Raw genomic sequence first — 24181 nt, 5'->3', positions numbered from 1 at the left:
GAATTAATAGTCCTTCATACTGAAGAATAAAAGACAAGCAAACCTGCCTTAAGTTTTCTGATTAGGTCACTTAGATTTTTAGCAGGCCTCAAAACTTGCCTTATTATTTAACTAAATTAGCTTCTCTGGGAAGCATATGAATAATGTAAAAATGAAAAATCCACACAAATACATAACTGTCAAGATGGGAATTGAGAATATTTACACAATGAATTTTTTAAAATAAATTAGAAACGACACACATTCCTTATAAAACACCAAACCAGAGCACATATTGTCAGTGATAGGAACAACTTTCATCTGTAGAAACACAAATGCACATGAGTAACACAGAAATAAGAATTAAGTTGAACAGAGGCAGGTGCTGTTAGAACATATTTCTGTTCTGACCTGTAACATCTGTGGCCCCTGTGAAGCCCTGGTCCTACCAGGCCAAGCATCTGGCTAATGTGATACAGAAGTACTTGACCTATGAAACACCAGACTCACTTGCTAGCAAGTATACATCACCATGTGCTGTTTGATTGCTCTTGATTACTTGGTTTTCAAAAGCAAGCTCACTTTCAAATCAGAAAAAAGTCATCCTTATATTGGCTCTCGTAAATAACCCATGAAGTACACTTCACTTCTGAACAGTATTCTATTACTCTAGGAGGACAAGGTATAGTCAATTGGCTGCTTTGAAGCCATGAAATGCACACTCATAAATATGTGTCTACACTTTAAAAAATTAAATACATCCGGGCACAGCTGCTGTGCAGAGTTCTTGTGATAAGAAGCTCATTAGCAGTGTGTTATGAAGTGGTCACTTGAGAACTTGATTCTGGATCTTCCGGCTTTCTGTATTTCTTCAAAATATTGACTGCACCATTAGACAGGAAAACCACAGCAATGAGTGCAAAATAACCAGCGTAGATGAAGAACTAAAGAGGGGGAAAGAATAATTTATAGAATTATCAATTAGAAGGTAAGCTCTTGGGCTTCCCTGGTGGTGCAGTGGTTGGGAGTCCGCCTGCCGCTGCAGAGGACGCGGGTTCGTGCCCCGGTCTGGGAAGATCCCACATGCCGCGGAGCGGCTGGGCCCGTGAGCCGTGGCCGCTGAGCCCGCGCGTCCGGAGCCTGTGCTCCGCAACGGGAGAGGCCACAACACTGAGAGGCCCGCGTACCGCAAAAAAAAAAAAAAAAAAAAAAAAGAAGGTAAGCTCTTTTATTACATATATGTGAACAGACTCTATAAAGGTATATTCAGTTTCTCTATAAAACTTCAAAAAAACACTGTGTGCTTAAACAATGTGCCTGGCACTGAGGATACAAAGGGCAGCACAGCATGGTGATACTGAAGGCTGACCCTTGGGTGCAAATCCCGACTTCCCCCTTACTAGCTGTATGACCTGGATTGAGAGACTCAGTCTCTGAGCCTCAACTTAATTTGCAAAACATTTTGTAATTCATAATATTTCCTAATGGCAGAGTTGTTGGGAAAGGATGAGATTATGTATGCAAATGTTTACTAGCACAATGCTAATGCTGTTAATACTATTGTTTTTATTTTTGTTGCTGTTATAACTGAATCCTGGTCTCTACCCTCAGGCTGATGTGATTAACAGGCCAAATTCTGAATATCAAGACCTCTACTCTTGCCCAGAAGAGGGCAGTAGAAGGTCAATTATCAATATATTCCATTATAAGATTACTTTGTATAAGAATCTTCTCTAAGCCAATTTTTTTAAAATTTTTATTTATTTTTTGGCTGTGTTGGATCTTCATTGCTGCATGCGGGCTTTCTCTAGTTGCGGCAAGCGGGGGCTACTTTTCATTGCGGTGCGTGGGCTTCTCATTGTGGTGGCTTCTCTTGTTACGGAGCACAGGCTCTAGGCACATGGGCTTCAGTAGATGTGGCACGCGGGCTCAGTAGTTGTAGCTCGCGGGCTCTAGAGCACAGGCTCAGTAGTTGTGGCGCATGGGCTTAGCTGCTCTGTGGCATGTGGGATTTTCCTGGACCAGGAATTGAACCCGTGTCCCCTGCATTGGCAGGTGGATTCTTAACTACTGCGACACCAGGGAAGTCCCTCCGAGCCAATTTTTTAATGTAACTATGTTGTTTATCAACATCATCATCATTTTTCTTCTTAAAATAACTTACTAACTACTGGTAAGCTAACCCTCTGAGCCAGGTCCTTTAAAATTCTGATTCATTTTCCTATAGGCAACTCGTTAACTAATCATGGCAGTTACAAGTTTCAGCACAGCCCACAAAATTCTATTATTCCATACGTTTAAACCTACCACTTCTATAGCAAGATGACAAGCACCTAGTTACTCTTCTACCCTCCATCCCAAATGAAAGTATCTAACCCTTGAGAGGTCTTCTCAAGGTTTTTATTGCAGGTAGTAACTGGGAAACACTTAAGTAATTCTTACTTAAAAGAGAGTAATAAGCTCCCATTCCTCTGCTCTGCCCAACCCCTCTCCCATCCTTTTCTGAGGCAGCATGATGCAGTGGGAGATGCCTAAGCTTTGGAGTCGGATGCTGGTTTGAATCCTGGTTCTGCCATACTATTATTGATCCATGACCTTAAACAACACAACATCTCTCAGGCTCATTTTCTTGATGTCTAATCCTGATAACAACGCTGCACAATCCTATATAAAGCACCCGGCACATAGAAAGCACTCAATGCACATTACCTATTTCTCTTTTAGATCTCCTCAGTAGAAACAAAGTTAATTACTGCTAACATGTTAGGTCTTTGTATGCTAAGAAAACTAATATGTAAGGAAGGAAGGAATAATGGAGATGGAATCATTTGGGCTGAGATGAGGTAGGGTAGGCACTTTTTTATTCAAGTGCCCATTTTGCTGAAGTACAGAACAAGCCCTACCTACAGCTCACAATGCATGAAGGCATATACAACTGTACAATTCCTGAGTGAATAAAATTATTCACACTGTCTCTGAGTGTTTGTGCAGGTGTTTTCTCAATAGGTCATATGTTAAGAATCATAATGCTATTCATTAACAGGAAGTCATTACCTTGGTATTTGGGTGAGGGGTGTTTTAAATAAAGAAGGAGGAGACTTAGAGAGCTTTGAGGTGAAGCATGGCATCTCAAACATGAGATGCAGTATTCCAGGCACAGAATTAAAAGTGGAGGGAAATAATGGATGAGGAAGCAGAAGGGCTTGGCCTCGAAGGAACCAATATTACCTCTCAGCTCCACCAGGCTGGTTAATGACACACAGAAATGTTCTAGGGCCTCATCAAAAAGATGATGGTCCCAACGTCCTCCTGGTGGAAAAGAACTAAGGATGGGGGATGACTGAAGGAAAGAGAGAACACTTTTACTTTTTATTTTGTATCTGTCTATAGTGTTTGAATTTGTTTCCATGGAGCATGCTCCACTTCTGTTACCCTGATCAACTCATAACATCTTCAGTACCGAAACAGAGATTTTACCTGAGTGGTAATTTCCAAGCCAAGGCCACTGGCATCTACCACAATTAGAGTGAGCAGAGTCTGCAGTGCCAGAGCAATGAAGGTATTTACACCAAACACTAGGGCGTAGCGCTCCATGCTGAGGTTTGCAGCAATCTGAAAACTTAAAAAATAAATAAAAAGAATGCATAGACAAGAATTACTTCCAGGATAGTGTGAAGAGTAGCCCATACTTTCTACTGTCAATTCCCTTCCCAACCAAGTGAAGAATATTTTGTTGCTAAATGATGTAAACCTCATGCAAACATCTGAAAACAGCAGGAACATTTAAACAAGGAAATAAAGAACCTTGCCTAAATGCTTCCTCAGGAGAAAAACTGGCAATGCACATATAATGCTTCCTCCCATTTGCCTCTTTTAACCAGAAAATTTAATTTGTAAAGAAACCAAAAAGCTAATCCTGTCATCTCTTCCTAATGGTCCTTTGAATCAAAATACATACGTTGCTATAGTGATGAGTAACATGTAGATGATTCTGAAGACAACGTAGGATGCGTAGCACACCCAAATGTTACCCACGGTGTTCATGATGTACACTGCAGCAGCAATCAGGAGAGAAAACAGAGACAATGTCAATTCTCCCCAAGTGGACCATGATATTTTTATGTAACCAACTGCAAACACAGCAACAGCACCTACAAAACAAAAAGAGAAAATCTGTCATTTTGCTACACAAATACTATTTCAATAAATTAAAAATTCATCTTAGATTATTACATTTTAAGAACTTTTAACTTGTAAACAGGGTAGCTCAAGATTATGGAGGGCCTTGAAAGACAGGCAGAGAATTTTGGACTTGATGGAATAAATAGTATGGAGCCATGGAGAGATGATGAGAGACTGAACTAGGGCAGCTGGTAATGAGATGGAAGAGGAGGATACAGAGCCCGGGATGCTGCTAAGGAAAAACTACTGAGGCGGACACACAGGCGAGAATCAAAAAGAACCACTGCGTGTAGCTTGGCAACACGGCAGGATGGCTCATCTCTCTCCCCAGCTGAGGGGCAGTTTATTATGTGGTAAAATGATGATGATTACGATAACGAAAGCTAAAATGTATGGAGTGCTTTCTAAGTGCCAGTCACAGTTTTAAGTGTTTACAGAAATCATATAAAGTTTTCCAAAACCTTCTGAGGTGGGTCAACAAATTAGAAAGGGACAACAGAATAAAATGGCCAAAGACACAGGCTCTGAGTTCAAACCTCGACTTTACCACTTACCATCTATATCATCTTGGCCAAGTGATTAACCTATCTGTCCACAGCTTCCTTAACTGTAAACTGGGGATAATAATTACACCTATCTTAGGAATTTTGTGAGGACTGAGTGAACATACATAACGTCTTTAGAGCAGCGCTTGGCACACATAAACAATTTATTTGCTACTGTTGTTATAAAGTATTGTATAGGTTACTCCAGGTTTTTCAACAAGTGGCAGAAGGACCCAGTAAATCAGAGATAATGGAAACCTGGATAAGAAGACAATTTAGAGGACCATTATATTAGGTTTCCCAAAGGTTAAAAGAATTTAAGTTTGTTAGTCATAGTCCTCCACCTCATGTGCAATTCTAAATTGTCCTCCTAAATTATAAAATCAGAGCTCAAAATAAGTAATCCATTCTTTGGGGTTACTTCAAACTTGGGAGGGGAGAGAAAATCTGATTATGGTTGACTTCACTACCAGAGGAATCTCCCCCTCCCAAGCTGCCCTACCACCCTGCACTGCTTACCCAGTAAGGTTGAAACGGCCTCCACGCCACCGTTATAGATGGCAGCATGACGAGAAGGCATCACCTGCTCCCACAGGCCCTGTGCATAGTTCACGACTTGAAAATAGCCGCAGGTGGAGAGGGCCCACCACACGGACCAGCAGAGCAGAGGGCGAGAAGAGTAGCACACCAGGAAATCATTCCACAGGACCTTCAGCACAAGGAGACGGTCTGGCTTGGATTCCTACACAGAAAAAGGGAAGAAGCCAACTGTACGGAAAGCAATTGTATAGACTCAATTTTCTATTCAACAGACTTTTTTCTTGTTCCTTGTGAAAACCAATTGCTTATTTCATATACGTGTGTGTGTGTGTGTGTGTGTGTGTGTGTGTGTGTGTGTGTGTGTGTATGTATAAACTTCTTAGCAATTACATTTATCCCCTCTGGGGAAAAAAACACATTCTTATATAATTTTTGCTTTGAATGCTCTATAAACATTAGTACATCCAGCAAATGATATGCTGTTTATAAAATGAAGGTAGAAAGATGGTCAGAGATCGCGTACTTTAGCCAAAGGGAGATGACATTCCATATCTCCCCATGCAGTGGCAAGCAACATTAAGAATAAGCAATAATTTGGGCTTCCCTGGTGGCGCAGTGGTTAAGAATCCACGTTCCAATGCAGGGGACACGGGTTCAAGCCCTGTTCCGGGAAGATCCCACATGCTGCAGAACAACTAAGCCCGTGCGCCACAACTACTGAGCTTGCACTCTAGAGCCCGTGAGCCACAACTAGTGAAGCCCACGCGCCTAGAGCCCGTGCTCCGCAACAAGAGAAGCCACCGCAACGAAGCGTAGCTCCCGCTCACCGCAACTAGAGAAAGCCCACAAGCCCAATGTAACCAAACAAACAAAAAAAAGAGCACAATAATTAGCAACCCTAGTATATCACTGTTCAGGTAGAATCCATGGATGAGAACCTATCAGATTCACTGAAAGATAATGGTTAAGACAGAAATCTTAGAAAGAAAGAAATCAAAATATTAGCAGCAGTTCTCTCTGACTGATGGGGTAATCAGTGATTTTAATTTTCCTCCTCATGCTTTTTCTGTTACCCAGTATTTATGGGAAATATTACTATTACAATGAAGTAATAAAGCTACTATGCATGTAACTGAGTGAATCTAAATATTACTGTGTACCATCATTCCTAGTCTATGCCAAGAAGTCAATATGAGATTCCAGACATCCTGTGAAATAGCTATCAAAGGTTGCCATAATTCCGGAGCCTCGCTCAGAGCATAGGAAATTTTACTTTTGCAACTAACATGGGAAGGCAAAATGAGAGAATCCAAAGGGACCAAGAGGAAGCTAACTGTGAATTAGCATATAAGAGCCAGGATGTGTGACAGGAGCCATGTTACAGATTATTAACATCAATGGCAGCAGCATGATTCAACCTGCTCGCTGGCTGGAACCCATATCTTGCACATGAGAACATCCAGATGTAAAATGACTACTCCCACCTGCTGTCAGCCCTTTCTCCTTTATTTTTAAAAACTGAGGTATAATTGACCTTTAACTTTATATTAGCTTTAGGTGTATAACATAATGATTTTATATTTGTACACAATGTGAAATGATCACCACAATAAGCCTAGTCAATATCTGTCACCACAGTTATAATTTTCTTTTCCTGTGATGAGTTTTAAGACCTACTCTCTTAGCAACTTTCAAATATGCAATATGGCATTACTAATTATAGTCACCATGCTGTACATTACATCCCCAAGACTTATTTACAACTGCGAGTTGTACCTTTTGACTCCCCTTTACCCATTATGCTACCCCCTACCTGCTTCCTCTGGCAACTAGCAGTCTGTTCTCTGTATCTATGAGCTTGGTGTTTTTGTTTTGTTTTTAGTTTCCACATACAAATGAGATCATGCAGTATTTGTCTTTCTCTGTCTGACTTACTTCCCTTAGTATAATGCCCTCCAAGTCCATCCACATTGTTGCAAATGGCAAGACTTCATTCGCTTTTTAATGGCTGAATAGTGTTCCAGTGTGTATATAAATGTGTCCATATACCACATTTTCTTTATCCATTCATCCACTGATGGACCCTTAGGTTGTTTCCATATCTTGGCTATTGTAAATAATGCTGCAGTGAATTGGTGGGTGCCTGTATTTTGAGTTAGTGTTTCCATTTTCTTTGGATATATACCTAGAAGTAGAATTCTTGAATCATGTGGTAGTCTGATTTTTTTTAAATTTATTTATTTAATTATTTTTGGCTGCGTCAGGTCTTCGTTGCTGCATGAGGGCTTTCCCTAGTTGCGGCGAGCGGGGATTAGTCTTCATTTTGGTGCGCAGGCTTCTCATTGTGGTGGCTTCTCTTGTTGAGGAGCATGGGCTCTAGGCACACAGGCTTCGTTAGTTGTGGCATGTGGGCTCAGTAGTTGTGGTGCACGGGCTTAGTTGCTCCGTGGCATGAGGGATCTTCCTGGACCAGGGATCAAACCCATGCTCCCTGTACTGGCAGGCCGATTCTTAACCACCGCGCCACCAGGGAAGTCCCTGATTTTTAATTTTTTGAGGAACCTCCACCACTGTTTTCCAGTGACTGCAACAATTTACATTCCCACCAATAGTGCACGAGGGTTCACTTTACTCCACATCCTCACCAACACTTATTTCTTATCTTTTTGATAATAGTCATTCTAACAGGTGTGAGGTGATATCTCATTCTGGTTTTGAGTTGCATTCCCCTGATGATTAGCGACACAGCATCTTTACATGTACCTGTTGGCCGTCTGAATGTCTTCTTGGGAAAAATGTCTATTCAGATCTTCTGCGCATTTTTAAATTGGATTCTTTTTTTGCTATTGAGTTGTATGAGTTCATTTTATAATTTGGATATTAACCCCTCATCAGACACATGATTTGCAGATATTTTCTCCCATTCAGTAGGTTGCCTTTTCATTTTGTTGATGTTTTTCTTTGTTGTATAGAAGCTTTTTAGTTTGACCTTGTCCCACTTATTTTTGCTTTTGGTGTCAAATTAAAAAACACATTGCCAAGACAGATGTCAAGGAGCTTACCACGTATGTTTTCTTCTAAGGTGTTTTATGATTTCAGGTCTTACATTCAAGTCTTTAATCCATTTTATGTTAATTTCTGTGCAGCCCCTTCTCCTTTAAATAGAACCTTTTAATAGGTATAGTTAGGTGTTTATAATATCAAGTTAAATGCTACTCTTTTCTTAGCTCAGTTATATGCAGAGGTAGATTTGTCTATCATCAAGCCAATAGCTAGGATGGAAACTTGAGAATAAGTTTGCTTCTTTTATTGTGCTGTTGAAGGACATGATCCTAATTCTTGCTATAAACAATGAACATTTTTTTCATGATGAAAGGAAGACTATCATTATTTTCTCAGATATTGATATTTCATTACCCAAAACATAGTAAAAACATATACAGTGAGCCTTAACCAATGGGGACAAATACAGTACATCTGGTTTCAAGGAAAAGGAGCCAAAACATGTATCATGGAAGAACTGGTGTTTGAGACAGGCTTTGGGAGATAGATAAGATTCGAATAGAGAAACAATTAAGAGCAACATTCAAAGCAAAGGATACAAGAACAACAGCACAGAAGAAGGCGCTTTCAAGGTGTACTTAAGAATCTGCAATGATAAAGTTCTCTTCCAACATAAAAGGCTTCTGGGACACTCTGTCCTGCTCTGGCCTGCTGTGCACTTATCTTGTTCCAAGCATACTCATTCTTGCCTTTGCCTGGTATCTTGTAGAGCCCTAGTTCATAAGCCCTAGTTCAGGGGCATTGGAAACCTTTTAAGAGCTGGCACAGAGACCTGCCTTTGCCTACTCTTTTTCAGGGGAGATAACACCTATCTGAGCTTCAAGGGCATTAAGCTGCAAAAGGTAGGGGGTACAGCCATATACGGCTACACACTCCCTTCCCTCCATCCCAACTCAGACATATCTGTTGGCAGGGGTCCAACTGGAGATATCCAGAGGGAAAGGCTGTGACCACAAATGAGAAAAAAATGGGGAGGGTCAAAAGACAGACTCTGTCCTTCACACAAGTCTTTCTGATTCTGGCTTTTAGTGCTCAGGGCCAGCCTGGTGAGAAAGGCAGAATACTGCCCAACACAAACCTCCCCCCCCGTCATTTTCACCATTATGGTTTCACTTCTTTGGATTCTGAAGGCTATTCTGACATGAAAAGAAAGAAAGATCAGTCTTGAATTAACACTGAGTAAAAAACCATAAAGTTATAAACCTACATGTAGATTATAATTTCATTTACTATAAAATCTGTACAAACAGTGATATTTAGAAAGGGCACTAAAATATTAACAGTGGTAATCTTTGCACCCAGCAGTTCAGATTGACTTCTTTTTATGTAGTTTTCTGTATTGTTTACTTAAAAAATTAAGTATGAATCTTTTTAAAAAAATCAGTAGAGCTCCAGTTCCCTCACCTGTAAAATGGAGATGGTGATACCTATATCATAGAGTTTTAATAATAGTAGTTTTAATAAGAATGAGATAATGAATATAAGATTTTTGGCACAGTGTCTGGTACCCAGGTCAAAATAAATGGGAGCTGAGATGATGAATCAGCAGCATACTTGTCTACACTCAGATGAGAAAAATTTCTGAATCTTAGGCTTTTTACAGTAAAATGGAAATTAATGCTTACTTCAACAGGTTATTGCAAGAACTAGATAAGCGTTATTCAGTATGTAGCAAGTGCTCAATAAATGTTGGTTTCCCTTATAGTCTATTTACCACGACTCATTAACATCATCAACAAATAGTTCCTGAGTGCCCATACAATGTGTCTGGCAATGTTCTAGACACAGGTGATACAGCAGGAAAGTCCCTGCCCTTATGAAATGAACACTGGAGTAAGAGAGACAGATGATAAACACACACATACAAGAGAGCTTATAGTAGGAATAATACTATGAAGAAAGTAAAAAGGGTAATGGGATAGCAAGTGACTTTGGAATGGAGTAATGATTGCTAAGAGTGTTAAATGGCTCTCTGAAAAGCTGATGTCCGAGCTGTGACCTGAGTGACATAAAGGAGCCAGCCATGAAGATCAGGATGAAGGGCAGTTCTGACTGACACAATCTACGGATTTGAAGTTCTGAGGTGGGAACAAGCTTGATGTGTTTCAGCCCAATTAAGAGATAAGGTCAGAGAGGTTGGCAAGCAGCCAAACTATATGGGGTTTTATAGGCCATGATGAGAATTTTGCATTTTCTTCTACATACAATAGGAAAATGTAGGGGGAGGGGATAATTAGGGTTTAATGCCTAGACTATGAAGATTTAAGTCAAGGGCTGATAATTTCAATTAAATTACTTCTATGTATCCCTACATGTATGGGGGACTGGAGAGGAAAGGAGAAGTTGTTCATGGTATGCCTGGGAAACAGAAGAAAAAAGAGAGTACCTTCACATCAATCAGCTCACAAAACTCAGGATTCTAGAGTCAAGTAAAGCTTAGTGATCATCTGATTTAACACTCTCTACATTTAGGGGTAGCCTAACTCAGTTAAAGAAAAAGAATTTGTGGGATTTCCCTGGTGGTCCAGCAGTTAAGACTCCGCACTTCCATTGCAGTGGGCACAGGTTCCATCCCTGGTCGGGGGAACTAAGATACTGCATGCCACGCGGTGTGACCAAAAAGTAAAAAAAAAAAAAAAGAAAAGAAAAAGAGAAAAAAAAAGAAAAAGAACTTGTGATGGAATTAGTACCAGACTCTCATAACTCTTCATAAGGCCCAGAATACCTTCAACAAATTCAAAGGAAAAATGAGAAATTATTTACAGCCTCACAAATAGAGATCTACAGTGAAGATACAAAGCTGTTCTTGATTATTCATATCTAATGATAAAGATAATAATAGAAATTACCATGTATTGATTACCTACTTATGTATACTAATTTGAAAGCTCTACATGGCTTTATTTAATACTTGAAATACCCCTATGAGGTAGGTATATGAATGAGGGAACTAAAAGTTGCAAAGAATTAAGAAACTGGCCCAAGATCACCCTGCTGGTAAGTACTAGTACTGGGGACTGCCTCCCTTCTTCAAAATCCGCTATACTCTGCTCTATAAATGATATTGAGTACAAGATAAAAACATTTATTTTGCTGCTGTCTGTGTTTTATGGAACTCAAACACACACACACACACACACACACACACACACACACACGAAGAATGCTTCCTAATAGTAAGGGGTGTCAGTCTACAAATAAAAGTATAGTTATATTAACAGATATTTATTAAGCATTAGTCTCATGTCAAGCCCTGTGCTAAAGAGTTGGTTTAATTTACGTCATTTCTAATGGATAAGCAACTTAAAAAAAATCATGTCCAACTATATGCCAAGCACAAAATGAGTCCAGTTGCCTGTTTGGGAAAGAAAATCACTGGCTTTGGCAGCTCCTCCTCCTGCAATGTCAGCACCCTCTGCCCCAAAGCAGTAGGACTCGTTCTGAAAATCAACTTACAAATACTCTAAGGTAACTTGTGGACTGGGCTATCACTTTGACTTCTACCTCATTTTCCCTCTTTTTAAGTCAAGATAAAACCACCCACTGACCTAGAACTCTTCTTTACCGTAATTACCACGATTATCATTTATGGTTCATTGATGGGCTTTGTCAACTTAAGATGGCACTGTGATCTCCAATATCCACATTCTAATTTTCCTTCAAGCTTGTCAAAGAAAAGCAAGCAGTATTTTAGGGCTGTACAGCTGCCAAGCCGCACTGCTTGCCTGTCATGGTGTCGGTAGCTGAGCCAAGGAGATCATGAAACTGACTTGAATCCTAATTTTACCTCACCATGGCCAACATGATGGTTCTGACCATGTTGTTATCCCAGTGAAAGACTTCATGGATCAAGGTATAGATTGAAGTGGATTTCACATCTGCTCTAAAGTTATGTTTAGGAGTACATGTGTGTAATTTTGCACGACTCACTAATGTTGGATCTGAATCCTTATCTCTAAAATGAAAGGGTGATGTGATCTAAAGTCCCTTTAACATGCTCTGATTGTTATATGATTTGTGGTTAGAATCACTAATAACTCTAAAAGTTTATAATTCTTCACCATATCAAGTACTGACATTTTGCATATCTATAAATAACAAATATCAAGGTGGTCTAGGACAGAGTTTTTTAAATTTTAGATTTCAACTCATTAGTTGGTAATACAATCAATTTAGTGGGCAGTGATCACATTACAAAAAATAAACGAAATGTGTCAGAATAAACCATTGTGTTGTAAAACTTTTGTTTCATGGATGACTTTGAGGGGTTCAAGACTTCAGTGGAGGAAATAACTGCAGATGTGGTGGAAATAGCAAAAAAACTAGAATTAGAAGTGAAACCTGAAGTTGTGACTGAATTGCTGCAATTTTATGATAAAACTTGAATGGATAAGCAGCTGCTTCCAATAGATGAGCAAAGAAAGTGGTTTCTTGAGATGGAATCTACTCCAGGTAAAGATGCTGTGAAGACTGTTGAAATGACAACCAAGAATTTAGCACATTACATAAACTTAGCTCATAAAGCAGGGTGTAAGAGGACTGACTCCAGTTTTCAAAGAAATTCTACTATGGGTAAAATGCTATCAAACAGCATTGATGCTGCAGAGAAATCACTCCTGAAGGAAGAGTCAATCGATGCGGCAAACTTCACTGCTGTCTTATTTTAAGACATTGCCACAGCATCCCCACCTTCAGCAACCACCACCCTGATCAGTCAGCAGCCAACAAGATCGTGGCAAGACCCTCCACCAGCAAAAAGATTACGACTCGCTGAAGGCCCAGATGATGGTTGGCATTTTTTGGCAATTATGTATTTTTAAATTTAGGTATGTATATTATTTTGTACATAATGCTATTGCACACTTAATAGACTACAGTATAGTGCAAACATAACTTTTATATGCACTGGGAAACAAAAAAAATTGTGTGACTTACTTTATTACAATATTTGCTTTATGTCAGTGGTCTGGAACTAAACCCACAATATCCTTGAGGTATGCCTGTATCACACATAGTTTTCAGCACAGATGAGGAAGATAACTTCCTATCCTTACATACTTTGGACTTCAATTCAGAAACTGGAAGTAGATATTCATCATTTATTGGAATCATTTCACCTATTCATTTAGAAAATTTTTTCTAGAGCTTCCTTTACATACCAAGTTCTGAGGATAGAAAGACGAAGAAGAGACAGACATTGCTGTGGCTTCTAAGACATCTCCAACATGAGCAATATAATGTTGTGCCAGTCTTGGAGGTCATTTACTCCAGAGGAAAATATATTTGTCATCCCTAATATAAATCGACGTTATACTGAATGAATGAATTAATGAACCAATGAAGCAACTCAAGATAAAACCAGAATCCAAATGAATTGAGGGGCTTTCCTGTCTGTTTTTTCACCATTGGTCTAGCCCCAGAGTAGCAACCACCAGGCATTTCAGGTTCTGCTTACCTGTCCCTCCATGGGTGGCTCCTCTGTATTTAGAGGGATTTTTGATTCAATGTCTTCCCACTGCGGAAGGTGGTTAGAAGCTGAGGTATCAGTAGCAATGCCACCATTGTGTACCTTGACGTCATTTGCTCCCCGGCAGGAGGGAGGAACGTGGTGAAAGAAAAGACTCTTCTGTGGCATAGGCAGAAACCAGGCTACAGCGAAAGCCACAGAAACACAGGTAAGAGAGATGACGTTCAGGCTGAATAGGGACCAGCCTGCCACTGAGACAAGGATCTGCCCTAGGACAGAGCCCACTGTGAAGCCCACCAAGGTGGCACTTCGACAGTAACTGGTGACTTTCTGGTACATGCTCAGGTCTACCACACTGTAGATGTAGGAGTAATAGGCAATTTCAGTGGCGGTGCCGATGCCATAGAAGAATTCCAAGAACTGAATGGCCAGCAGTCCCTGGGCATAGAGCAGCATGAACCACGTAACAATAAGGCTGAGTCCCTGCAGCAGAACAACAGGTTTATAACGGAGGAAGTCTGTGGCAAGGAACACAGGAAACAACAGCACCAGGTAAGAGTAAGTCCATACTGGATATATTTCATTGAAGACCTGGTAGAAAAAAGATAAAATCCCGTTAGTGATCTCAAAGGACCTGGAACATTCGTAACAATTTATTCTTATAAAACAATCTACCAGTACCTCAAAGATCTCATTTTTATCAACCAAAGAAATCTCGACAACAATTCTGATAATTGTTTGGAATATACTTCTCCGTTTCCACCCCATCGTCTTTTTCCTAATAAAATCTTCCCTATTCATCAAAGCCTAGTTCAACGCCTTCCTCATCCTGGAAGACTTTGCTGCAGCTGATAGTGTTTGTATCCCAACACCCAAAAAGCTCTCCTGATACTGCTTTGTATGTGTCAGTCTCCTCAGTTACCTCATGGCACTGCTTCTTAACCATGGCTACACATCTCCCAAGGAGCTTTTAAAAATGTGGATGCCTTGCCGCAGGCATTTTTTAGAAACCTCCCGGGAGATTTTATTATGAGCCAGAGTTGAGAACCATTGCTTTATAGGTTCTTTCAGGGTGGACTTGACTTTTCATTTGCACAACCTAATAGCTCGCACACTGTTTGGAAGATACTTGGCTCAATAAATGCTTTGGAAACAAATAAATGTTTTGGAATCATTGTCAGTTCTTACTTCTAGCCACAGAACAGGGAGCCATGATCCTACTGTTCGATTAGGCTTCTCTGATTTCAAGTTTCATTTCTTTGGGGTAACATGAATAGATAAAGAAGGTAAATCTGTCCTACAGTCTTAACAGAGTAACTATCTGTGGATGGTAGCATTATAAGCAACTCTTGTCCTTCTTTTTGTATGTCTATAATATGAAAAAAAATGGAAGGTTTTTTTCCCATTAATTTTTCATTGGAAGATAGTAGAAATAATATTTAAACCACAAAGACCCCAGCTGGAATTTCTGTTCCATCATTTGCCATATGATTTTAAGCAAGTTTTTTTTTAGTTCCTTTTAGCCTTAATCTCCATTATCAGTAAAAGAGAAGTAAAGCCTATGCCACAGGGTTGTTTCTTGCAAGGACTAAATGAGAGAGTAACTGTAAATCACTTACTCTTTTTTCATAGGTTTAAAGACTTAAGGACTGAAGCTGAAACACAGACCACTTGGGACAATACAAATTAAATTAACTGAACTGTCGTCCCCATTCTTCGAATAACAATCATTGTAGGAGAATTTTCCCTCTTTTTACACCTACCCCATAGCCTAGTAAGTTCCTGGGGGTTTAAGTAAGTCAGTTTTATAAGTGATCATTTCAAAGTTTGGATCAGTGGCCCCAGTTTTTAAGTGCATTCTGAAAGGTAGTCTTACTAACAGTCCAAATACTTTGTGATGGAGCAATCTAAACCTCGGGTTTGACTTACTTTTTAACTCTCGTGTATACCTCAGTTCACCCAACTAATTGTTTTAAGGTTTTAGAGGAACAATAAAGTAAAAATTTTATTTTTAGTAAATTATTATAAAATATTTGCCAATGCAGAGAACAACTGTAAAAGGAAAACATAATCTGAAATACATTCCAGACTTGATTTCTTACTGGCTGAATATCAAAAGTGATTTGTCTAATAGCCTCGCCTTCATGAATTCTGGTCTAATTTGTGTTTGCAAATCATCTAGCAACCTCCATTTACCAGGAAACTTTCTTGTGCCTGAATGTGTGCGTGAAAGAATAATCGAGAACTGTAGAAATGATTCTTATTCACAAGTGTGTAAGTTTTATCAAATGAGGAACAAAGTGCACTCGGCTGACAACACAGGGTCAGAGACTTCTCAGTAGAAAACCAAAGGGGATAAGGGCAACCTTGAGATGAAAGCCATGAAGAGTGAAGGCTTCCCTACAGACTTTTCACAGGTGTGCTCCATTAGCAACTTCCCCCTCCTTTTTTGCCTATAGTTTTATTCAGTCTCCTACAGTTTTCTTAAGTGTGAAACTGCCTCCTCTGTTTGACTCTGCATATTTCTTCACCTTCACATTTTCCCCAACATAATACTACAAAGCTGTTAGCCACCACGCCTTCCCTTTAAAAATACGTCTTCTTTGTTCTCCACCACACCCCTTGGGACTTTCCCTGAGTCTTCACCCCAGTAATACTGTCTGCACTTAGACATGTTATATACCCTTCAATACTAGTTGTCCCCAAACGATTAACTGCGACATTTTCGTTATATAAACCTCATCCTTTCAATGATCAATTTAAAGTGTTTATGCTTATGAGTCTAATTCCACTCCTAATACAAAAACCACAGTTTACATAATGAAGATAAGGAAAAGCAATGCCAAGTAGAAACTAAAATAAAGGCAAGCAGGGGAAAAAGACCAGATATGTTCTCTTTAACTTATTCTCAATAAGAAATCTGAATTTACTCCTAGGAGAGACATCAACCCAAGAGGACTGTCCCTCCCACAGCATTATCAGCATTATAATAGTACATTTCTACTGACACCACACACTATGCTAATCACCTCACCTATATGACCTCAGTTAATCCAAACAACGCTAAGTGGTAGATGCTTTTATCACCTCTATCTTACAACCAAGGAAACTAGGCCTTACGTGCATTGCCCGAAGTTATCCCAGCTAGTCACCGGCAGAGGGAGTACCTGCACCTAGATATTCTGAATCCACCACCCTAAAATGCCCCCATTTCTTCAATCAGAAAACTATTGTTGATCATCTACTATGTTCCAGGCTTACTTCTAATGCCATTAAGCAGCTTTTTCAACCTGCGTAGGGGTGCTTTTATGGGGCTTTCATGAAGAGAGAAGACCAGACAATATGCAGAGCTTAGCCACTGTGTCTCCAAAAGTCTCCAGAAGATCCCTTTTCTCTCAATGCCTCCAAGGAGAAGCTGTCACACCAGGAAATGCTTCTTTGATGGATACTCTGAATCCCGAAGGGAAACTTCCTACATGCAAAAATGTACAGGTTACAGACTCTTATTGGCCACACCTGGATGATACCTTCTTATCTCAGGTAAAAATCTGCCGTGTGAGCAAAGGGAACTGATTTTATTCTAAGGTGCCTTTCACAGTTCTTGGATCAGAGCTTGTTTGTGCTTTCTTCTGAGACACAAAAAGTCAAGGGAAAACAGCTGTTCAGTTTTAAGCTCTAATTCAGATTTACACTTTATTTTAGAATCACATTTCAATTAGACAACTAGTTAGTAAGCACTTATTTGCACAACACTGTTTTCAAACTGTATGGAGATGACAAAAACAAAAAAAGAATAAAATGAAGCCTCAGTTCTCCAGGAGTTCTGAACCTAGTGAAGAGCACATACACATAAATTATTGACAAGGGAGTTAGGAAATATGGGGGGTTGCTCCCTTGAGATGGACCTTGAAGGATGAGAAAGTTAGATGCACTGGATTTACGACTATAAGATTAACGTGGATGGAGCTTGGGCATGTAGAAGGCAAGGGGAAGAAGGATGTGGTGGGAGATAAGGGTGTTAAGGAGATAAGAGCCAAATTCTGTAAGGCTCTGAATATTAGGCAGAATGGTTTTAAATTTAATGCCTTAAAAATATCAAAGAAAGGTAGTGAATGTCAAATCCCATGCTGAAAAAGATGAAAGGATAGGGCTTCCCTGGTGGCGTGGTGGCTGAGAGTCCGCCTGCCGATGCAGGGGACACGGGTTCGTGCCCCGGTCCGGGAGGATCCCACATGCCGCGGAGTGGCTGGGCCCGTGAGCCATGGCCGCTGAGCCTGCGCGTCCGGAGCCTGTGCTCCGCAACGGGAGAGGCCACAACAGTGAGAGGCCCGCGTGCCGCAAAAAAAAAAAAATCAAAGACAGGTAGTGAATGTCAAATCCCATGCTGAAAAAGATGAAAGGATAAAAAATTTTTGGTGATAAAGAGTTCTATTTTATTAAAAGTTTGGCTTTCAACTACTGAAATACAAATTTTAACCTGTTTAAAATTTATAAAGTGATACAGGTTAATGGTTTTCCTGAAATCTAAGAAAAAAAATCCTTTGAGAGTGGAAAGAGGAAATTCTGACCTTTTTTTCCTCCTTTTGTCTTTGGCCTAGGTTAACAACAGCTCTATCTAAGATGACTGCTCTTGGACCTTCTAAAGTCTCCTGAGGGAACTACAAAATTCAACACAAATAGACTGACCATGATTTGGCATTTGCTTTGCCTAAAAATCATGTAATATTAAATAAATAAATAACTGTACCTTGGTGAAAACAAGCAGTCAGAAAGGAGAACAAGTTGTCCTATTTATTTCAGTTATTAGAGATTTAAAAAAACCTAGGGTTCCAGAGAGGGTGGACAGAGCCATACTGTGCACGACCATCAGAATCGGTCATGATTCTGAGTCCTCAGAGACAAACGACATCCCTTTCCAGACTTCTGGATTTTTCTTCAAACCCTGCCCTCTTCCTCATCTAATTTGCAGTAACAGAAATGTGCTATGTTTTTGTTACACATTCAGCAAATGTTTCCTGGGCCTGGCATCTCTGCTTTATTGCTATACGCCTCGAACATATTTCACTCGCTTAGGTAGCTTTCTGATAAGACAGGACACATGAGGCACATCACACAACAATTCTGCCCAGGGCACTTGTACAAAACAGTTCGGCTTTCAAATATCAACAATGGGAGCATGTTTCTCTCCCTGTGTGCTTCTCTTTCAGGCAAGGTGCACAAACTATGCAGATCACGTGGCAGTTCACATGAAATTTTAATTGTTAGCAGCTCACAGACAGTATCATTTCTGCTTCAGTGGCTACAACTACAGATTTGGTGTTTGCTGTGGGTCTGCAGAATCATTCTCTCTTGTATTTACTGAAGTAATTTTCTTCTTGGAGAATCATTCTGTTCACAAGAGTTGGCCCTTTCCACTTTATTATTGTTTTTAACCAATACTATAATTCAAATAGGTAATGAGTAACTCTTACAGTTCCTTGTGGAGTGGTCCATAAGACTGAGAAGTAGATCTGAAGTTGGGTAAAAGTCAGTGCCACTTGCTAGGGGTGAGATAATGTGGGAAACTCAAATGAAATCCTCAACCAAGAGTTCAACCCCTTCCCTGTTAAGTGCCCTTGAAAATGGAGGAGCAATGCAACAACAAACTGGATTATGAGTAATTACATCCTGCTCTGACCTGTTATGCAGGGATACTCAAAACAGGTGACTACTAATCACAGGGGAGAGAGTAAGGTTTAAATGGGAGGAGTACTTCACAGCAGCTGGGGCAGGAAGGCAGGGTGGGAGGAGAAGAAGACATAAGAAAAAAGGAACAGCTAACAACTGCCCACTCAGCTTTCACCCTTCTGTTCCAGAAAGGAATACCAGACCTCAGCTTTCTTGCTTTGTAGTGTTCAAGGAAGAGGATGCTGAATCTGCTTTATTTGGGTTTTGTGGTAGCAGCTTGAGTTTAAGTCCTTTTTCAGTTAATATAATGTCTTTCTTTTTCAAAAAACTGGTGTTGAAGTTGACCATACACTTTAAAGAGTTAAACACATTTTTAAAGTACACAATGCACTTCAAGTACTTTACTTATAAATCCTCCTGGGGAAGTCAATCAGCAAAAAGTTCTTGATCACGGACTATGTACTCTTAATTACTCTCAATATCGCAGCAGAACAGAAAGGAGCAAAAGTAACATCCGTGAAGCAACAATTCACAACGCAAGAAAAACTATAATTAAATGCCAACTATGTGATACCATCTAAATATCTGCTTTTATCCCGGGAGGTGGGGTTGGGGGAGTGTGTGGAAAGCGCATTCTTGGACACAGTCTCGCCCAATCAAAAATCAAGACAAGATGATGGGTTCTTGTTGTCTTGTACAGTCCTTATTTGAGCACATCCACCTCTCAAGGGTAAACAATGCAAAATAGGGAAAGGAAGAGGGTGCAGCAGGTAGAGGGAAGATCCTTTCAGAAAGCATAAGTTACTCAGCATCTGGTTCCTTACTTTCCGGCAGCAAATATTTATTTAAACCTTTACCATGTCCAAAGTACAACCTGCTGTTTTCCCTTTTTTTCTCCAAATATTCTCCTCCCCCCCCCCCGCCCCCGTCCCCAAGCAGGAACTGCTGGATCAGTCGGAGCAGAGTGGGGCTAAGTTCCATTACAGCATCATCAGCACATCGCCTGAAGCACACGTGCACTGGGGCTCCCGAACCGCGTTTCGAGCCTTTCACCTACGACACGGCCTATCAATCCAACGCAGGACAGAAAAACAGCGTGAATTAAGGCAGCGCCCAGCACTGAGCCGCCTTCCAACTAGGAAAACTCAGCAATCTCTGCTCAGAATGGCTCCCGCGTTTCAAGCGCCTTTCTCACTCCTCCTTTCCTCAACTACATCCCCTCCGCCCGCTCTCACCTTTTCCCGCACATCTCGGCGTCCGCGCCCCGCGCCGGCCGAGCCACCTCCCGCCCGCCCCCCGCGCCTACCTCCCCCTCCGTCAGGTTCTTGTCGGGCCCCAGCAGGTACGGGGTCAAGAAGGGCTCGGACGGCCTGAGGCTGGCGAAGAAACCGTAGGCGCACAGCAGCGCGGTGGGCACGAACCAGCACTCGCGCGGGACCCGAGCCGTGCGCAGGAGCATGGTGGCCGCCGCCGCCGCCGCCCGCCGTGTCACCGGGCCAGGCACATCCATCCGGGGAGCGAGGGGCGGGGACCCGGCCCGGCCCTTTCCTTCTCCTTTTCCTCCTCGGCCAACCGGAGTGAGGTTGAATCGCTGCCCCAGCGCGGGCACCTGCAATTGCGAGTGGCGCCTCCTCCCGGCAGGACCAAGCAGTTCTGAGACAGCCGCCTCTGATCGCAATGACTCCCAGCCTTTACTGATTGCTGGAGCCTCACATGTCGCCACCCGCCCGCTGAGCGGCAGAAAACCATTCACGCCCTAAGGCCCACCCTCCGCCACCTCCTCCCTGCTGAGAACCAATCACAGAGGACGCCGGGCATTGGCTTCTCTCCCATTGGTCGGTGGCTCACAAGATGCGAACCCGCGGCGGCGGTGGCGGCGGTACGCAAGAGCGCTGACGTACGCTGGCTCGGGCTGAGAGGACTTGAAGGACAGCTCAGAACGCGGCTGTTCTGGCGTGCGCTGCTCAGGCGGAGAGCCCTTCGCCCACGCTGGAGGTCGGCTAAGTCATCCCTCGTGCTGCAGCTCACCTGTCGGGAATGCTCCGCGTGGGCCTTATCCCCACCAAGAGAAACGCGCTGTTACACACAGTCATTTTCTGATTCTTAACCACGGTCCATTCAGATTTTCCTTCTCAAGTGGCCAGCTCCGGGCAAAGATTTAACCTTGGGACGGGGGAATGCTTTATCTTTCTTCCAGCAGCTTTCAGGTTTTAAATTGTATTCATTTGCAGTAAAAAGACATTAGAAGCCAGGGATCTAAGCGCTCCGAGGCGTTTACCAAGAGCCGGAGCGGGCAAAGGTGGATAAAACGCTGTGAAAAGAATGAACGAGCTAGTTGCTTAACAGAAGGATCGTAATGCAGTCCTAATGAAAGGGTTTTAGCTTTATGTCGTTACTTTTTGTAAGCGGGATACAAAGAAAGCAAACATAACATAACTGTAGATACAGGCTGTGTTTAAAACGTAAGGGGGAAATCCCGAGTCATTAAAGCAATCACGAAATATCATCGATCTCTTTATTAAAAAACCAAAACAGAGGTCTTGGCATAGTTTTCAAGGGCAAAGCATGACAAGAATCCGCAGTGCTTTCTTTAATTTTTGTCTATAAACCTCTTTCTGCCTGACTCAGCCTGACTGTATCCCAATCCTTCCACTGCAGACCAGCTGCACCATTTAAAGCAATTTCCCCTGTGCAGTATTTGCAGACTAACAGATCCTACCAGAAGCTCACAGAAAACATTTTTGAACTCTATTTTGCTTTAATGTATGTTATGACCTATCTAGCTCAATTTTCTTCCTGGGTCAGCAAATGACACTTGTTGCAAAAAGGATACTTTTTGCAATCAGCCACACAACTCTACCAGATGGAATGACATACTAGTAAAGGGAAAGGAGATTTGTTTCTAAGACTGCACAAGTGAATGAACCAAAATATGTGAGTTGATTGATCGCTGAAGAAATGCAGTTGTTGGTATTTACATCTATCAGTGGGTCTCAAAGTGAGGTCCAGGAAGCCCAAAGGAACCTTGGGATCTTTTCAGAATTCCACGTGGTCAAACTACTTTCATAATACTACTAAGACTTTATTTCCTTTTGCACTGTAGAGACTACATGATATGTGATGACACTGTCACTCTAAAGACCAAGAGAAAGTGTGTGTGTATATTTTTACATTTAAAAACTTTTCAGATTTAATTTCTAATATGGCAACTATGAGTAGGGATAACCCACAAAAATAAAGTCTTTAGGGTCCTCAATAACAGGTGTCTTGAAGCCAAAAAAGTAAGAACTTCTACAATATAAAATTATCTAGTCCTCTAAACTTCAGCCATGTTATCTACCTCTCATTATGACTACAGAGAGAACATCAGTGGTCCTCTTGGCAATTGCTTCCCTTCACATTTATTGATACATTCAGTGCTTTAGTAGAAGAGAAGGAAAGAGAAAAACAAGAGTCCTCTGAAAGAGAAGCCCACTTATTAAGAACAGCTGTCCATCCCTCCCCTGAGTCTTGGAGACCTGAATTGTGTTCATCTGTAAATCATTGGTTCTGAAATTTTTCCTTGGTATTAATCATTTAGGCAATGTTGGGCATTAACAAATAACAATTGTTCTTGAATTAGGTAGAAACTTTTAAATTATTTTTCTCTAAGAGGTCATGGTAGAATTCTAAGAATGACCCCCAGTGAGCCTGCCCTTCTATAATCCCCACCCCTTTGAGTGTGGGGTGGCACCCCTGAATTTAATGAGACAATACAACTACTTGTTACATTGTATGGCCAACGTGAGATTATCCAGGTGGGCCCATTTAATCACACTAGCCCTTTAAAAGCAGAGAATTGTCTCCTGCTGGTGGCAGAGGAGGCAGGAAGCGATATTTGAAGGAGAAAGGTAGCCATGCTGTTGCTGGAGGAAGCTGTGTGCCAAGAATGTGGGTACCCTGTGGCAGTTGAGACTGACTCTTGGCTGACAGCCAGCAAGGAACTGGGGATTTCAGTCCTACAGTCACAAGGAACTGAATTCTGCTAAAAACCTAAACAAGCTTGGAAGTGGATTCTTCTTCAGAACCTCCAGATAAGAGCACAGCACAGCCAACGCCTTAATTTCTGCCTGTCAACTTTAGAGAAACCACCCAAGCCCACCTGAACTTCTCATCTACAGAACTGTGAGTTAACTTGTTATAATATTTTAAGCAGTTGAGTTTGTGGTAATTTGTTATACAGCAATAGGAAACTAATACAGAGGTAAATAGAATGTATTTTTTGAATTGAGGCAATAGTCACATAATACGAGATTACCCATTAACCATATTTAAGCGTACAACTCCGTGGCATTAGTACATTCACAATGTTGTGCAACCATCACCTGTATCTAGTTGTAAGATATTTCACCACCTCAAAGGAAACTTGTACCCATTAAGGGATCACTCCCTTTTCTTCCCTCCCCCCAGCCCCTGGCAAACACTCATGTGATTTCTGTCTCTATGGATTTACCTATTCTGGATGTTTCCTACAAGGGGAATCATACAATATGTGAGTTTCTGTTTCTGCCTTCCTTCATTTCACATAGCATTTTCAAAGTTCACCAACATTGTAACATGTATCAGTACTCCATTCTTTTTATACCTGAAAAATATTCCACTTTACATAACACATTTTGTTTATCCATTCATCAGTTGATGGACATTTGGGTGTTTCCCTTTTTTGGCTATGTGAATAGTGCTGCTATGAACATTTATG

At 41.1% G+C, this 24181-nt stretch overlaps 1 protein-coding gene across 3 annotated transcripts; it reads right to left on the bottom strand.

Moving 5' to 3' along the window:
* Positions 1 to 794: 794 nt before the first annotated feature.
* SLC19A2 (solute carrier family 19 member 2) lies at positions 795 to 21081 on the bottom strand (the record flags this gene model as incomplete). 3 transcript variants are annotated; one of them, XM_079725508.1, is made up of 6 exons in its annotated part: positions 20750 to 21081; positions 13765 to 14367; positions 5226 to 5448; positions 3938 to 4130; positions 3457 to 3598; positions 795 to 923 (listed from the first exon to the last, which is right to left on the bottom strand). In XM_079725508.1, exons 1-6 carry the CDS (start codon positions 20951 to 20953, stop codon positions 795 to 797), a joined length of 1494 nt encoding a protein of 497 aa, XP_079581634.1. In that variant the 5' UTR covers positions 20954 to 21081. The 3 variants fall into 3 exon arrangements, with proteins under 3 accessions (XP_079581634.1, XP_079581635.1, XP_079581636.1); XM_079725509.1 differs by having other exon boundaries at positions 13879 to 14367; XM_079725510.1 differs by lacking the exon at positions 13765 to 14367.
* Positions 21082 to 24181: the final 3100 nt, after the last annotated feature.

This window comes from Hyperoodon ampullatus, assembly GCF_949752795.1.
Source record: "Hyperoodon ampullatus genome assembly, chromosome: 2".
Lineage (NCBI taxonomy): Eukaryota > Metazoa > Chordata > Mammalia > Artiodactyla > Ziphiidae > Hyperoodon > Hyperoodon ampullatus.
The sequence above is the reverse complement of the archived record's forward strand: the minus strand, read 5'-3'. Positions and strand labels throughout refer to the sequence as shown.